We start from the raw sequence: 18,825 nt of genomic DNA on the forward strand, positions 1-18,825 counted from the left end.
AGAATACTGCTGATTTCTCAGTTTCATGGTCATTTCTACAGACGGTAGGACTCCTTGGATGGGTGATCAGCTTGTTGCAAGGCCTCTACCTAAACACAGGACAACACAAACACAGAATAAAAGCATACACACACCAAACATCCATGCCTTGTGTGGGATTCGAACCCACGATCGCGGCTTCCAAGCAAGCAAGCAAAGACAGTACATGCCTTAGACTGCTCGACTGCGGTGACTGGCGAAAATGAATATATGTTTCATATAATCTGTGTTGTTTTTCGTTTAATTGATAAATATTTACAAATGGAAAGGTAACATTTTCAAAGATCGGGCCCCATTTAGGTGTCCAGGATCCTACATTGCTTCTACCAAAATTTTTGTTTAATTGATAAATAATTACGAATGGAAAGTTAACATTTTCAAAGATTTGGTCCAGTTTAGTTTTCCAGGATCCTACATTGCTTCTACCTAAATAGAGAAGATGATTGCCATTATTTATTTTGTTGGCTATAAGACATTCGAAGTGTGACAGTGAGATAGAATCCAGTAATGTGACTTTCATATAATTATGAGTGTAAGCAAATTGCTTTGAAAGCTAGCAAGAGGATGGAAATGTATATGTATCATGTTGGGATATTAACACTGCAAGCCTTGTATTTCTTACAAAATACCGAAAGTGGGCTCAAAATATGTGAAACGAGAAATCAAAACTTGCAAGAAAGTTAAAAGACCATGTAAATATTCACATTGAAATATAAGTACAAAATTTTTATGTCATATTGATATTACAAATTTCATTGCCCAATAGTTAATATGTGAGTGACTGCAGTAGCAGACGTGACAGTTTAGTAATGCTACATCTATTAAAGGTCACAGTTTTGAATTATTATTCAGATAAATGTAATCAAATTATTATTATTCAACATTTTTTGGGTTTACTGAGAATGATTTTTTAACTTATCTTAATCTTGTAAGAGCTCAGAAAAAGATTGACATTCTCAAGTGTGTATTCTAGAATAAATTCATTGTCCTGCTTCTTTATATTATACACACCTCTGTAAAATAATTCCTACTGATCAAAATGAACAAGTGTTATGTCTCCTAATCTGCACTATAGGAAGAACTTAATGCTTTTGAACTTGTAGTATCAGGTGAGAGAGGCAGGCTATGTAAGTTTCTTAAATTGATTTGCATAGTGCATGTAACTTAATTAAAGAAAAGGTTTAGATATTGTAAAGTGTTAGTGATATTCTATTTTGGTGAGAAGCCTCATATATGCCTGTATTTTATAGCTACTTTGGACATGATTTCCACATTATGTTTGTGTGTTTATTATTGTATGTTGATGCCATTAAAGAACTGAAATAGATGTTAATCTTTCCATGTACTTAGAATACCTGTATGTAAAAGATGTTAATCTTCTACTGGAATGGTGAATATCATGTCATTGCACTTCATAATATGTTTGAAAAAGAGTCTTTGGGTTCTGTCCATCCCAATTTTAACTCTTCCAATATTAACCTTTTTATTTGCATGCAGACAGCACTTTGCTGACTTTTTTCTCTGTTTTATGCTAAACATATACATGACAAGGACTGAAATAGTTTGTCAGCCCTAACATGCTTCCATTTAAAACATTACTGATCAAGCATTTTGTGTAAAACACACATTCCAGACTTTTCTGCATGTGTAAAGCTTCCCCACTATTTTTACTAAAGACATGCATGTAATGGATGAAAATAGTCTGACAGTACCAAAGAAGGTGTTGAATACCTGTTTATGACATCAGCGAGCCAGAAATAAGCATTTTGGTGACTAGCTATATCTCCATCACCAGGTTTGATGTCAGTGATAGTGTATCGACGACTTACAGTTGCTCCTCATGTTGACTAATGATGGAGGCAGAGGAAGTCTCTGAATCTGAAACGTTAGTTCCCCCCCCCCCCCACTTTCCCTGGTTACGTCACCCNGACATGACTGGTGACCCAAGGAAGTTTTACTGCTTCTGGTGGGATAGTGTTCTGGAACTGAAATGTATACCTGTATATTTACGATTTGTTATGAAAGATTATAAATAACAATTATTGTAAAAATTAATTAACAGAAGATCCTTTTTGTTTTTCTTCAACCTTACTCTCAGCCAATTACACAATCCACATCACTGTAGATGTCAAAATAAAAACTATTCATCAAGGGAGCTGTGCCAAGTGCCAGGTAAGGTGAGATTCCAGGAAGTTGGAACTCATGCCAGAAAGGTTGTTAAGATTCAGGAGATGTCAGCTATGTTCAACCAAAGGACATGAGAAACGATCCAGATACATGTACTTCATGTGTGATGCCATTGTGTATTCACCTTGTTTCAAAACTTTTCATTCAAAAGAAACATAATTTAAACTGAAGCTTCAGTTGTAAACTGTAGTTTTTGAATCTTTGAAAATAATTTCAGTGTAATAGAAGTGGACCTAAGTGAGGTGATAATTCATATTTTTAAATGGGAAGTATGATTTGATGCAGAATTATGAGTATAAGGAATAAGTGTTTACAGCAGTATGTATAAGGCAGAAGAAAACTTCCATATATCAGAAATGTCAGGACTTTATCCACAAGAATACTGAAAGTGAATGATTTGTTTTCATACGATGAGTTTCATGTCATTATTATACATACTCATATCTGTTGTATGCTTTGAGTTCACCATTCTGAAAATTGCATATCTTTTTGACATTTTGCATTCTAATGCCACAAGACAATAATTGATGGTGTTGGTTTCTAGCATTTGTTTTGTATGCATACTTCGAATGAAGTACATGAAATTAACACACAATGGAGGGCTCTGTCTGTGTGTTTCATCTCCAGAAATATTGGTACATAATAAGTTTGGGTGTAATTTGGTACTTTACTTCAGTAGCTGCAGAATTGGCCGCTCTTCCAGAAGGGCTCAGCTCCATGAGTAAGTAAGTAAGTATGTCTGCATTAGAAGTGTTAGGTGGATTTAATTTTGTTTCATTAGCAGGACTAGTATAACTCTACTTCACATGAAGCTCAAATCAAACTTCACCTTTTTCTCAGAAATAGCTCTGTATGCAAGAAATTGGTACAGTTCCATGACATAAGCAAATAATTCCTAGCAGAGCTTGTAAAGTCTACTTTCCTAGTACATAGATTTCTTGCTGTGCAAATCTGTTAATGTTACTGCTACTACTACTTGTGAAGAATTTGTGTAAGTACAGATCTGTTTCTATTAAATTTGTCTATAACGTCGATGTATGACACTGTTGCTGTATTTGTAACTGTTAACCTACAGTACTGTTTCACATACCATGTTTAGGTATGCATATGACCTTTCTCTGTACCAGATGTCACATGCCTGTCTCCAGTATTCCAGTTATCACCATCAGACTGAATGCTAAAGATAGTTTTTGCATGACATACCGTTAACTTATAATCTACAAAAAAAATGCTTTAACAGCATTTGCAAGTTTTATGATGATCTGCGACCATACAATATTTCAGCCTCCTAATTTGTTTTCTTCCACTTCAGAAGTTTGTGTCTCTACCATGTTCTTATTACTGAGTGCAGAATATTAAAAATCATGCCAGAGTGTCATCTGGCAGTGTAACGTTCATACCAAGTTTTGTGAAACTTTGTTAATTATTGACTCAACATTTGCAATGGAGGACACACAAGCACCATCTAATTTCATAAGGCTTCTCTTTGGGGGGGAGGGGGGTGCTGGAAGGAAAGTAGGATAAAAAAAATGAGTCTCATTTAAGGCATGCAGCATAGATTTTAAATGCTTTTTAGTGAGTATTTGATGAAGAACAGAAAACTGATTTCTGACTTAGCACATTGTCTCTGTAGCAGTCATAGCTTTGCTTGAATATAGTTTTATCTCTAATGACTCTGTATCTGCATTAAATGAACAAGGCCAGTGCGGTATACAGGATCACAAAGAACACATTTGGAAGGTGTGGGTACTCCATTGAACTATGCATTTCTGTATTTTGTACTCTGCAGATGGTAGTACACCATAACAGATAAGTGGTTTAAACAAAACTGCGAAGTTTCAAAGAGGGATCTGAAAATGCTAGCTATGGATATGTGCTGAGGGAAGAAAAAGAACTGATTTTTTTTTGTAGACAAAAACCATACTTTATAGCGTACAGCCTGTTGCTTGATTACACTAATCTGATTGTCATGTTCTGTCTGTGCATATGTGAGAATGTAATACCTGTTCAGCTGTTCATTAATAATCACTACATGTTTTGACCATCCAACTAGTCATCATGAGGCAATACAGTCCTTACAAGTGTTTTCAAATTGCCGCTACTTTAACTAAAATATGGGCCCATATTTACAATCATTTTTGTCTACTATCACTGCTCTAAGATTATAAAATTGCCATATTGGAATGTAAATTACATGACTGCATGACATGCAGTTTAAGCTATACAGCCCAAGAATACACAAGTGAAGGACCATAGCCCAGTGGGCTAAGTAACACCAATCTTCCTATTCCAAAGTGTTGCATTTATCACAAATGCTAATCAACACTGAACTGACAATGGGATGAATTGACTATACCCATACAGCAATTTTGACTTAGAACTCATTTACCTAATTTTACTGCAGTGTTAACAGGATTAATTTTACCTAACCTACATTACAGTATAGCATATTCTTATATTTTATGATTTATATCAATAATCCAGCACAGATAGAAACAATTGTAAACATCAGCCCATATTTTAGTTAAAACAGTTGCAATTCAAAAACATTTGTTAGTATTGTATCACCTGATGATAACCAGTTGGTTGTTCGAAACATGTTGTGATTATTAATAAACTCTTGAATGGGTATTACATTTTCCAAGTTGCATAGACAGAACACAACAATTAGATTAAAAGACTATAGTTCTGAGAATATTTAGGGGGATAATCGTGAGCAGGCTCCAGATTTAATCACAAAAGCATACTGATACATGTGGCAGGTGATTTATCTATGTTTCCAGTTCAGTTGTAAATAATTTTGAGTGGTATGTTGTTCCATCTTGTTACTGTATTTGTTAGGGGTAAACATAACTAAAACACACAGAAGATAATTTTAGTTCCCAAAACCTTATCTCCTTCTGAGGATGTAACAGCACAATTTGAAATATTGACAGGACCAACATTTCTTTTATTATACATGGTTGGGGAAACTGAAAAATAAATATTCTCTATCTCAGCTTGGTAAAATAAAGTTGTCCAGCTGCTTAACTAAGAACCTCACCATGAACACACATAGTATATAGACAGTGGAGATCACTTTAATGCATTTATAATCACAGCACTAAATGAAAGTGAATTATTAGCTTAGAAGTTAAATAGGCTGAGTAGACCCCGTAGCTAGTGTTGGACATGGCAGCAAAGAGAAAACTGCTGCCTGTGCTGGTGATCAAATTCTTGTTCATCCCATATCCTAGTCACTGTACAGTAATGAAATTTAAATAACAAAGTGCTCATAAAGTCATCATGAACATGTAGTTGAATTAAAGAGACCTGAAAAAGCCTATGAGTTGTATTTTAATTGAATTTTTTAATGACTTGAATGTTAAATGCGTAATTCTGAAAATGTGCTGTTGGTAGTGTGTACAATGTGGGCACAAAATAAGTGATAAATGTAACAAATTACTGAATGCAGGAAGACGTAAATATATTATGGTTCCCTGATGCAGCTGATATGTATGCCCATGTGGGGAACGAACCATGTTGCTGTAACTATTTATGTAACTATTTGTACTGCATGTGATGTAGCTTCATGTCTCCTCCGCATGTCTAGTAAGTTGAAGTTGTGTTTTTGATGGTATTTAATCCATTAAATGTAAGAAAATTATGCTTAGCCTTATTTAAATATTTTTCTCATAGTTAAAATCTCTAGGGTGATCATTATTCTCTGGCTTGTATACTTAATTGCAGTATCCTCAGAACTAATATCCAGCCAATTGGACTTAAAATTTTGAAACATCTGGGTATGAAATGATTGATAAGTCAGTTTCAACACTTTGGAGCATGACATCCTTCCAATAATAATTACAAATTGAATTTATACCTAACTCATTGCATCTCCATTACAAAGACCACCCAGGTAATGCTGTTTGGGGAAGCAATAAATGTTTGTTTTGAGAATCATGCAAAACCCAGAAATGCACTCTAGGGCAGATTGTAGAGTTTTTGATATTAAAGGAGGTGGTACATTCACTGACCACTATGCTTTAGAGGTATTAGAACAACTATGTTATAAGCAGATAACCAATTTTATAATTCAATAAAAGGAAAATGCAGTCAAGCTGTTCACCTTGCATTGTTAAGGTAGTCAAATCAAGGTTACAGTATATAATAGAAAGTTTATTGTAGGTAAATAGATGTGAACTGGATTTAAGAGACTCAATTGCTTTAATTTAGAATTCATATCCAATCCAACTATTCAAGCCTTTATAGTCTGCTCGCAGACATTTTCATAAAATTACCCATGAAATAGAAAGACAAATGCAGTCTTAGAACAGAAATGAAATTTTGGGACAAATAGAATGAGCCAATATACAAGTATATTTCATGAGATTGGATGGCTATCATAATTGAAGCAGTGGTACCATTAAAACTGAACAGTTCTGCTATTTATGTGAATTTAAAAGATATATAACGTTACTTTTGCAGAGAGAACAAAAGTTTTGACTTTATTATTTGAGCTTTATTGGTTGATTGATTAAAAGGAACTGCTGTAGACCAGGTTTTACAAACACTGAAATGCTGTGGTTGACTTAGAAGCGATGTGTAAATGAGCATTGCTGCAGTTGCTTCATCTGGCTCCATTGTGCATGGTGTTAGATCTCTGAAGACCATACTTTTTAAACTTGTGCATACGATTTTAAACATTGTCAGACACATTTTCATGTCACTTTAGTGAAGAGTTAATGAAATTTGATTGTCATTTATCTTGATATGAACGTTGTACTGAATTTGTAAGAAATTATTATGTATGTATATAAGAGTAATAAATTATATGAACAAAGTAAAATAAAGTCTTGTTTTTATTTAACTTCCTGTTAAGAAATCTGAGCTGAAGTTCATTATGTTTTGACCGTTTATGTAGGTTATCATAGTATTTAGTGTCTTTGCTTTGTTTTCAGCTCATTATAAATTGTCAATAACATTAACAAAAGACTTTGTGCAATAGCTACTTTAATATCCTATGTACCTCTTGTCTTTCTTTTGAAGGAAATTCCTCTGTTGCATTTAATGATATAGTGTGTGATCTAATTTTCTGTGCACTCACGATTTATATGCTTATAACATGAATATAGAAAGTTAATCTTTTTGTCAGCTCTCCTGTAGTTTTAAAAATAACTGGAGTATACACATATGAAGAAACTATTGATGTTTGTCTTCTTTGTACATAGGATAGAAAGAGACTTTATTGTGACAAAAACCAAAAAAGGGAAACGATGTTTGTTGCGTGGTCAGTACAAATATCGAAAAGCCCGTGAAACGAAAGGTGGATTCATTGTATGGAGGTAATTGAACAATATTAGCATTGTGTAGCTGTAAATATTTTTTGTTTTAGTTTTATAAAAAATCCTTGGAGATAGCACCGACAGTTTTGTTCTGTAGGGATGATACCTAGTAACCAGTATGTTTAGTAATCCATCAGTCACATTTATTTGTAAGAAATTTGACTGAAGTTGATATCAGATTGTGAAACTGCCATGTGAAGTGCCTCAGGTTTGTCAAAATATGAATGCTGAATTTGTGAGAAGAAATCCTCTCACATTGTACTTAATATTTAGGTTCTTTATTTGATTAGTATGATTCCCTTTGCTGAATATAAAATAGCTGTCATGAAGCTGTTGAAATTTCAATCAAAAATTGTTAAAAACAAGCATAGTCAGACATACTTAATCTCATTGACTTCAACAATTCTAGAAAGATGGCTTCGTCTATACCAGGGGTCTCCAAACTTTTCGAACCATGGGCCACATTAGGTAATTCAGCACTTTCTACAGGCCAGATAAAATGAGAAATTAATAACTCTAGGTATATGAGTTTTATTGAAAGCACAGAATTTCATAAACTAAATACAAAGTACATGAGAATAAATTATTGTATATTAATGACGACAGACAGTAGCAGCAAATGCTCATATTTTCATCACAAATTATAATAAAACAATTAATGTGAATGATGGAACTCTTCTTGCATTCTTAAAATCTGATTAAATTGAGGTTCAAATTTTGAAACACTAATCACAAGTAGCGACTTTAAATGTTCATCGGATAAATTTGCCCTGTATTTCGACTTGATATACTTCATCTGGGAAAAAAGTTTGTTCACACAGATATGTCGTCCCAAAAATGGAGATAAATTTACAAGCAAATTTCTTTAAGTTTGGACATTGCTCAGAGTTCAGAAATTTATCAAATTCAATCAAATTTCCTTCTTTGTATTTGTCTTTAATATGATAATTTTCCTCAAGTTCAATAATTTCCATTTGAATTTGGCTTGGGATACCTGCAGCATCGCAGTCAAACGGATTTCGAAACAATCTAATTTCCTGAGCACTGGAATCCAGATCAGTAAATCGCTTTCGAAATTGTTCTTTCAAACCTGAAATGACTAAATTTGCAAATGAGGAAGGAAATTCTGCTTCACCCTCTTTATGCAACTCTGCATAGTATAGCATATGAACAAAGTTACAGTTTTTCACTTGGCTTTCCAGAAGTATCAACTTTTCTCTGAATGCCTTGATAAGTTCAAATAAATCACAGGCTAAGTTATTTTCACCCTGCAACTTTAAATTCATATGGTTTACCAGATCAGCAAAAAATGCTAATTTCCAAAGCCACTCGGTATCTGATAAAAGTGGTTCGTGGTGGTTTTTCTAGGTAAGAAATATATCAATTTCATTCCTGAGCTGAAAGAAGCGCGGAAGAACCTTTCCACAGCTAAGCCATCGAATTGAAGTATAATATGGCGGGTCAATAAGCTCAGAATCACATTTCCCAGTACTCACTGGAAAATTAGTTCGATTGGCGCATTTCTGCACAATTCTTTCGCGGGCCGAATGTGGCCCGTGGGCCGTAGTTTGGAAACGCTTGGTCTATACAAACAGTAAAGTTGATAAAATAGTAATAAGCACTCATTGGTGCTGGTGTCTATAGGAAATTTCTTTGACAAAAGCTGCCCATAAAAACAAACATAAAAAATACCTAACCTTTCTTATCTTCAGCTGTCAGCAGGACATGGCCATTGTCTAATTCACTACATAACACCAGAGGTCTATTTCTTTTAGTCACAACATGACCCGTTGTGACATTTTGTTGAGTGATTTTGTCCTCACTGCATAATAAATGCTAACAAACAGTTTATAGATTTTACTAATTTCTATTATTTTGGCATTACCACCATATGACCGATTCTTTTCCCATAGCATTTTCTAATCTTCCTGCATATTAATGCACTGCCACATATCACAGAATAATTTTGAATGTAACAGATAGGTGGAATCTTCAAATAAATAATTGCCATCTCCTGCTGTAGATTCTGTCTACCTATCCTCCATTGGCTTATACATTAAGTTATATAATTTATATGCTAATGGAAATTTATTTTCAGTGAAGGTTGAGACTGCATAAACGTCCACCTAATATAAAAGACCAAGATAATGAGATTAAGAAATTTAGGTCTGCTGTTAAAAAATTCCTATTTTTAAATTCATTTTATTCATTGGACAAATATTTTAACTGTGACAACAATTAAAGTTTTGGATTTGTTACGGGTGGTAGATGATGGTTTTTGTTCATGTTGTATATTAATATTTTTAACTGGTATGACATTACACAATTGTGATGCAGTATGTGATGTTTACTCACGTTGACTATTTCTATATCCATTGGTGTTTAACCATGTAAGGATTTCTGGAATGATGAATGAATGCAGAGCCCACCAAAGCATAGGTACCTTTCTCTCACTACCACCTAGTAGTTTTATCTGTAACTATGAGGGTTGTACTGAAAGTCATGAGCAACAATTTTTTGTAAAGTAACATGCTTAATTATTGACAAACCAAATACACCACCTCAGTCTACAGACCCTTCTTTATTTTCCCACATAATCACTGCTTCTTTGTACACATTTCTCCAAGCGTTCTGAAGGTTTTAAAATTCCCCTTCTGTAATATTCAATTCCAGCCATCTGAAGACACTGACGCACTGCTTTCTGAATTGCCTCCCTTTTCTCAAAACGTTGTCCATGCAGCTGATTCTTCACAAATCCGAGAAGATGGTAGTCGGAGGGTGCCAGATCAGGGCTATAGGAGGGATGAGGAAGAACTTCCCACCCCACCTTTGCAATTGCTTCCAATGTGAGGCGAGCGGCGTGGGGGCAAGCATTGTCATGCAGGATGATGATGTTTTGTCCCGGTCGTTTATCGCGCAATGCACGACGGAGCTTGTGCAGCGTCTGGACGTAACGAGCAGCATTGATGGTTTGCCCAGGTTCCAGGAATTCGGCCAGAATAAACCCCTCTGCATCCCAGAAGACTGTGCCCATCACCTTTGCAGCTGATGGCACTGTCTTTGCCTTCTTCTTTGATGGAGAATGCAAATGGTGCCATTCCATACTCTGCGTTTCGTTTCAGGCTCGAAATGGTGAAACCAGCTTTCGTCACCTGTCACAATACAAAGCAAAAAATTATCGCCTTTGTGTCAATATCTCTGCAGCAGTTCCAAGGTTATGGCTTTTTGCTGACCTTTGAGGTCTTCGTTCAATAACCACGGGACCCAACGAGCACAAACTTTCCTATAGCCCAAGCTTTCAATCATCTCCTGTACTGCACTGTGCCCTATTCCAAGTTTTCATACTGTTGTGTCCACAGTCACACGCCTGTCATCTTCAATGATCTCATCCACTCTTTCCTTGTTGCGTTCAGTTGAGGCTGTTCGAGGATGACCGCTCCGAGACTCATCTTTGATGCTCGTGTTCCCATCTTTAAAATGTTTCACCCATCTTCGAACACTGCTGACACCCATGCACACACTTCCATAAGCATGCTGAACTCTCTGGTGAATTTCTGCAGTAGGAATTTCCTCTTTCACAAGAAGTTCGATAACAGCATGCTGGCGAAATGAAATATTGTTGTTGGCCATTTTGTTAGGAGTGATACTGGGCACGTGATGTAAGCTATTGACATCACAAGACACTCAAGGTTAACACAGCAGCTGGTTCCACCCACCACCATACTCTCTTTCGTCTGCTGTTCCCAGGTTTCATGCAAAAACAAGTTGCTCGTGACTTTTGGTATGACCTATGTACTAACAGCAATAACTTGATAGAACATGCTTTTATATATTGATGTTTAAGCTCACAAAATTTCAGTGCTGTTTTTGCATACTCATGTGCAATGAGAAATTGAATGTTTAAAATCACAATTGACCACACATTTTCAAGTAAACTTAATCATTTGACTCAGACATTGCTAAAACCATACCTGCTATTTTTAACCTGATGTTCTTCCTCTTACACCATATAGTGATTGATAAGTATGTCTTTCAAGCTTGACAAAGGTAATTCAAATGATTAAACTGATATTTTAGCAGTCTTGAGCCCTGGGTTCCTTCTTCATGATATGGATGTTTGGCTGCAATATTTTTTATGTGATTCACATGATCATTAAATTCTGTCATACTATATGTCACCTTCAAATCTGTGAAATAGTCTGGAAGTTTGTGCTGTCTCCAAATAGTCAGTGCTTATTGTGCTAAGCCTGTTTCTTATAAAGAAAAGACTTCACTGTGTTGTAGCAGAATATGTTGCTTGAATATAGTTACTTAGCTTGTAGATATGCATGTTATGTTATATTGATGAATTGCTAATATAAAAATTTAATGCTGTGGAATTCATATATATTCAACAGCAATAATATTAAAGTCTGTAGAAATAAACATCTAGGAAATCTTACAACATCTACTTTCATTTAGATGTTTTAATGTAAATGCTGAGGCAAGGAAAAAGTTTACATTAATAATTATGTTATTCAGTGATCCAGTTCGGTACCTAATTTCCACTAATAAAAATCAGACTATGTTAAATTTTTGGACATTATCCATCATCCTTATTTTTATTTAACATCAGGAAAATGTCCAAAAAGTCAATGATCATATTAATATTCCATTGTCACAGATCTGTAGATCTTACGTTAAATATGTCAGATATAACCTCAACTTTTTGTCCCATCAGCGTGTTTGTAACTGTTTACATGTAAATAGTATTCATTCAAAATTTGTGAATTTGTTTATGATCTGTATGCACACAGAATGTCACATGACTAATTCCATGGTTCAGTACTTGTTACATTGAGTCCAAAAGTGTAACATGACATGCATGTTTGTATTTAGAACTGTACTAATCTTTATTCATATCAGTTGAGCCTTTCTTTGATTCTAATCTTACATTTAATATTCTAATTGTGAAAACTAAACAGTTACAGTCATAAGACTACATCCTGATGTCAGAAGAACTTAATCCCAATGTGTATATTTTTTTAGGTGCACAAATAGCAACTGCAGTGCTTTGCTGAGGACTGATACTGAATGTACTACTTTGTTTAATTCAAGAAATATACATAACCATAATGAGATCTGCTGGCAGAAGTTAGCAAGAGATGTGTTCCATAAAGGTTGCAAGTGTAAGAGATTTGGTGTGAACAGTAACAACTCACTCTGTCCTTGTTTTGCATCTACAAGTTCCATTGAACACACTTCTAACAACTAATTCTATGGCACATAATGCTTTATCCATCAGTACTTCAAGAGACAATGGTGGTGTACTGAGAACAGTTGATGGAATTGTGAAATATGCTCTCTTGTTTAATTTTGTGATTCCTCTACTAGGTCTGTATCCTGGTTACCTAATTTAATGGATACTTACTTAAACCATTTTGGTTTCGAGAAACAAAGATTTAGGAAATAAAATGATTATTTTCCCCATTTCAGTATTTCTGTTTGTCATGCCTGGAATTCATTTTATAACTTCTCTTGCTTCCCTGAATGTCAGAAGCTTGTATTGTGCTATTTCATTGGATTTTTATGTTACATGACTATTATACAGAATGGAATTCAGAAAATGGTAATGAAAGTGTATGTAGTTTATTGTGATATATGTAGACCTTAGATTCAAACCTGTATACTATACATATTAAGTGTGAGGTTGGAAATTAATACTGCAGTTAGTGTGCTTCATAAAAAATAGTTTAGTCAGTGTTATATATATGCATCTGTTATGCATGCATTGAAATAGTATATAACAACAGGAGCTTGTCAGCTGAGACAAGTGGAGGTGAACTGTAACACTGATGCAGTTAAATTTAACAGTCACTATTATTTCTCATGAATATGAAAATAATGTACATGCATCAGACTGAGTTCCATTATATTGCACATATTTTTAAGGGTGGAGTTAAAACAAAATAGGAATCATGGCTGCAGGTTCAGCCACCATTGTACATTCGTAACTACTTCTGATCACCAGACATTCACATCACACAGAGAAGGTAGCTTGGTGTAATGGTGTTGGTTTGTTTGCTTGAAACTACCCTGACTTGCACACTTTGAACTATTTCTCCCATCCTGTTCTGACTGCTTGTCCATTCTTCATTATGAGAATGATCAAAGTGAAGTCAAATATTTTGTCCTTTTTCCTTCCTTTTTTCAAATGATTACAAATGGTAATTCATATAAATATTTGGAAATATGAAAAACATGATAAAAACTAGTGGAGGGGAAAATGGTTATTTTATTCGACAGTGAGGCTGGTTACAAAAGCATACGATATTTCATGATACAGTGATGTATTCTGGCCTCATATTTCTAAAGAAATGTTAATTAAATATTCTGATAGTAGAATCAACTGAACACCACTAGTACCCACCACCTGCCTTTGGACATGATCTTCATTCACTTCCATCTGTCATTACTTTCATCTATCATAACAACCTGTTTCTGTAATATCCATCATAATGTTTTACTCCCGTATTCAAGTGGTCATTTTCCAGTAGGTTTCTCCACAAAGGTTCTGTATGCATACCCTATCCAGGCTACATGCACAGCCTATCATAGCCTCCTAGATTTAACTGTCCTAACAGTACTCCTTCACCAGTATAAGAAACAAGAGTTCATCATTTTGCAATTATCCTTAACTGTGTACGTCATTCTTCTTAGGCCAGTATATTTTCATGAGTATTTTATTTTCAAACACATGTACTTCATGTTCTGCCCTCACAGTAAAGAAATTACAGTATGTGTATAATATTTAGCATTTTTTCACATGGGCCCTTATTCGGACATGTAAGTGTTCTGCTCTTTATTACTTCCTTGCATACAAATAAATTACTTTACTTCTAGATTTTTTGGTTTCCCAAAATTCTCTATCCTTATTAGCAATTTAATACATGAGCCATCATGGAAATGGAGGTCCAGAATAAAATAATTTTATATAGAATGAGGAACATGTACCAGTATGAATATACTTTATGATGTTGCATAAACTCAGCAGAGAAAATCATGTTATTTGGATATCTGATGTATTAAATTAAAGTGAATTTTTTTTTTATAATTGTGTCTGTTACCAAGGAAGTATTTAATAATGATATGCATAGCAAAGCAGGGGCAGTAATGTTATGCACGTAGTCTGAAAGAATAAAATTATACAGCAGTTTTGAGTGTTTATGTTGATATTGAGATTATTTCATCCATTCTGTCACATATTGCAGATGCTAATTTTAGGTTAAAGATATTTGATTTTCCAGTTTCCCATTCTCTGAGAGCAGCCTGATTAGAATTTAAATTGTATATGCACTATTTAGATATTCATATATGTATGTGTGTTTGTCTTAGCATATCAGCTGTTGGCTCAATTCCAGGGCTTAGGAACTGCTAGATCTGATGAGTGGACCAAATGTCAATTTTTTATTTTTGTACTTGATATATTCAGGCTTTTACAATTAAGATGTCAGTTTGCTGGTGATGAAAACATCTTGTGTTGGTCCAGTGTGCCAATGTTCCAGAGAAATTTTCCCATGAACTATCCTTAGAGATGAAGTGCCAATTTCTCTGAAACATTATCATAGTAGGCCATGATAATATGGTGCCATCACTCTCTTTCTTAGATTTATAGCAGACGTATACAACAGCAGAGTAGAAATTATTAGCCAGGCTGAGACTGATCTGACCAGCTTCAAAATTTCTTGTTGAATTGGTGTGAAGAGCATCATTGAAATATTGGCATATTAGCATGTTCATGGACCCCAAATTTTGCTATATAAAAGCTATTTCCAGTGAAAATTACAGAGCTATAACATTCCTGAGGAGGAAACAGGCAGATAGACCTTTCCTGTTGAATGCAGAGAATTTCAGTAATATTCTTGACAGGTACTGTTTAATGCTACATGCATTGCAGAATGGAATATAAAATATAATGAATGCATGGTTCATTTTCATACACACTGTACAGCTCTCTCTCTATCTCTATGGCTTTACAGCCCTTTGGACCCTGGCTACTTTTCCAGTTACTTAATACTATACACAGACAGTGGGACTCTTTGGATGGGGGATCAGCCTGTTGCAGGGCCTGTACCTACACAGAACAACACAAATAGAATAAACACACAGACATCCATGCCTCAAGTGGGATTTGAACCCACGACCCCAGTGTTCGTGTAGGTGAAGACATTTCATGCCTTTGACTGCAAGGCCACTGTGATGTGTGTATGTGTGGGTGTTGTAAAGGAATTTATTTCAACTGGTAATTGAGTGTAGTAGTATGTTATGTAAATCCCCAGGTTTATACTTGCAGTTTTCAGAGAAAGACTGCACTATGCCTATGTCCCAGAAAGAAATCCATGGATGGTGAGGGTGAAAGCATTTTAGGCTTTCCACTGTCAGCCTACTATCTGTGGTATTCTCCAGCCACCTCTGGCCTGTCCCATTCATTACACATTTGGGTTAGGAAAAGTTGTGGTGGCATATATTCTAGATTTTTTGCAGAAATCTTGTATTTTTATGGGATGTTATGGTATCCCAATAAAGCTTTTAGGATTGTCAGTTGTCCCATATTGTGTATTTTTATGAATATTAAATTAAAATTCTGTCAGAATTAACCAGTTATAAATATGACTTCACTGCCTCTAATACAATTTTTATAATGTTGTACTGTTATAGGTTAAAGCTATTTATTTCAAGACTGTGTGTTCAGTTGAAAAGCATTTACAATGAACTCAGACATTTAATAATCTGATTGTCATTTCTTCACTCCTTTTAAAACACGTGGATATTAGAAACGTTAAATTTTCAAAAATTATCTCTGGTGCAATGACAATGGAAATGCTCATCTCTGTATTTTGCACACAGTCTCAAAAGACAAATGTAAGATATTTTTAAACATTTACATGAATATTGGTCATTATTGTTAATTTATGCAGTGTATTACTGTAGAAGTAAATAACACTGTCATTGTATGTGGTATTTCTATATATTTTCTTCTAAATATAATGTATTACAGGCCTCACATGCCCTCCCATTTCAAAATTCATAATTATTATTAAATTGCTGTCCCCTTATTCAGAAATATTGAAACGAATAACAAACTTTATTGTCTGCACATTTACCACATGCACCAGATGTGAACATTCACTATATGGAAATTCCCGCTAACACAGTGAGTTCTGCATGCCAGAATAATGGTGGGTTTGTTAGTAAAATAGCTTCATATTATTACAAGAACACTGAAATTACTGTATAATAATTCATAAGTATGCCATAATAAGTATTTTTAATAAATAAAAATTGAATACCAAAAGGAAATGTTTAGAACCTACTTGAGGTTTATCAGGAGCAAAGAATTTTATGTAACCCTGAAAATACACGTTTAAAGTATTAAAAATTAAATGCCTCTTTGGTTGGTTGAAATTGGCAGAGTAAAAAAGTATTAATTTGATTTGCTTCATTCTGGTCTGTCACACTCACAATTACAAAGGTAAAAATAATACCGTCTAATGTGACTATTTAAGTTTTATCACTTGAAGATTTGTCTCCCTTACATGTTTCGATCCTTATGGATCATCCTCAGAGGGTATCAATACTTTCAGAAACTACTATTACAATAGCTGTTAATTGTATGGATACACATATGATGTCTAAAATGCACAATATACGCAGTGTTCAACCTTCCACATTCACAGCGGCCTTCTTGGTGTTAAAAATTTTTAAAAAGTTTGTTTAAAAAAAACTTTCAAGATCAAGCTTAAAATTTATGAACCATACAGGAGTGTAAACAACACAGCAGGCCACAAATAAACAAGGAAATGCTAAGAATCTCCTTTCGCAAGATAAACAGGCGGCACAGGACAAGCCACCTTCACAAATAACAATAGGAGAATTGACGCAAAAATGTATGGTTCATAAATTTTAAGCTTGATCTTGAAAGTTTTTTTTTAAACAAACTTTTTAACAAGTTTTAACACCAAGAAGGCCTCCATGAATGTGGAGGGTTGAACACTGCGTATATTATGCATTTTAGACATCATATGTGTATCCATACAATTAACAGGTATTGTAATAGTAGTTTCTGAAAGTCTTGATACCCTCTGAGGATGATCCGTTAAGGATCGAAACATGTAAGGGAGACAAATCCTCAAGTGATAAAACTTAAATAGTCGCATTAGACGGTATTATTTTTGCCTTTGTAAAAAAGTATGTATAGTAACATATCTTTATCTTTATCAATTCAATGTATTATTTTATCGTAACATGCACAGAACCAAAGTGAAATGTGCCAGCTTGCCATGAAATTGTTCATTTTAAGATGTCTTTCAAGTGTTATGTCCTTTTTTTCTTTTTAAGTTTTTGATGTATGTAATTAAAATGTGAAAATTTAAATATATTGCTGTGTTTTAAGCAAATTGTTCAGGTTCTCTGTTTTTGCTTGAATAAAGTAATGTTGTAGGTCAGATAGTCCCCAGAGCATTCCTTCTGTCAGGTTTACAATATCTTGCAAACAACTATGATGCTAAAGTGTTTCCTGCATATGTAGCATGTTGATGTGTTACAAGTATCTTAAATCTGGAATAATGTTGTCTGGCCTGTCATATAAAAAGCAGTAGTGCTAGCCATTACACCATGATAGTATAAATTCTATTTTTTTAACATTTTCGTGTGTTGATGTTGGAACCTGGCTTGTGCAGTCCCTCCGCCCCTCGGGAAAATTCGCTACAGCATGCCCCCGTTAGTCAAAGGAAGGAAGGAAGTTAAGATCATCAAATCTGTGGCTGAATGTTCTTTTTGTTGAAGAAATATTGCAGAAAGAATGGAAGGTCTCCTATGTTCGACTTTTATTTCATAGCATATAGAAAAAAAGCATAATTCTAGATCGTCTCTGACATAAGACTAGAATGATGGCATTCCATGGAACAAACTACCTCTCTGGCCCAGATATTGCTTTGAACGTATTAAAAATGAGCCAAATAAACATTAAATACGTGGCCAGCAGCCAAGATTCCCTTGTTCCCTGAACTATTTATTGAGCTGAGCCCTTCTTGAGGAGAAACCAAATCTGTAGCTACTCAAGAATTTCCCAGCATTTTATGGAACCTGAAGGTTCCTTACCGTGTTCACAAGAGCCCTCCACCAGTCCCTATCCTGAGCCAGATCAATCCAATCCTGTCTCTAAGATCCATTTTAATATTTTCCACCCACCTACGCCTTGGTCTTCCCAGGGGTCTCTTTCCTTATGGCTTTCCCA

The 18,825-nt window shown here is 34.8% G+C and overlaps 1 protein-coding gene across 1 annotated transcript in view; it reads left to right on the forward strand.

Annotated features, from left to right (window-relative positions):
- LOC111869184 overlaps window positions 1–14,431 on the forward strand; it is a 53,591-nt gene extending 39,160 nt beyond the window's left edge. Inside the window, exons 4-5 of the mRNA XM_023860466.2 lie at window positions 7,437–7,550; window positions 12,579–14,431. Coding sequence (XP_023716234.1) covers window positions 7,437–7,550; window positions 12,579–12,804 — 340 coding nt within the window. The 3' untranslated portion in view covers window positions 12,805–14,431. The remainder of the gene's footprint in view (window positions 1–7,436; window positions 7,551–12,578) is intronic.
- The last annotated feature ends 4,394 nt before the right edge of the window (window positions 14,432–18,825 follow it).

This window comes from Cryptotermes secundus, unplaced genomic scaffold (genome assembly GCF_002891405.2).
Source record: "Cryptotermes secundus unplaced genomic scaffold, Csec_1.0 scaffold1482, whole genome shotgun sequence".
Lineage (NCBI taxonomy): Eukaryota > Metazoa > Arthropoda > Insecta > Blattodea > Kalotermitidae > Cryptotermes > Cryptotermes secundus.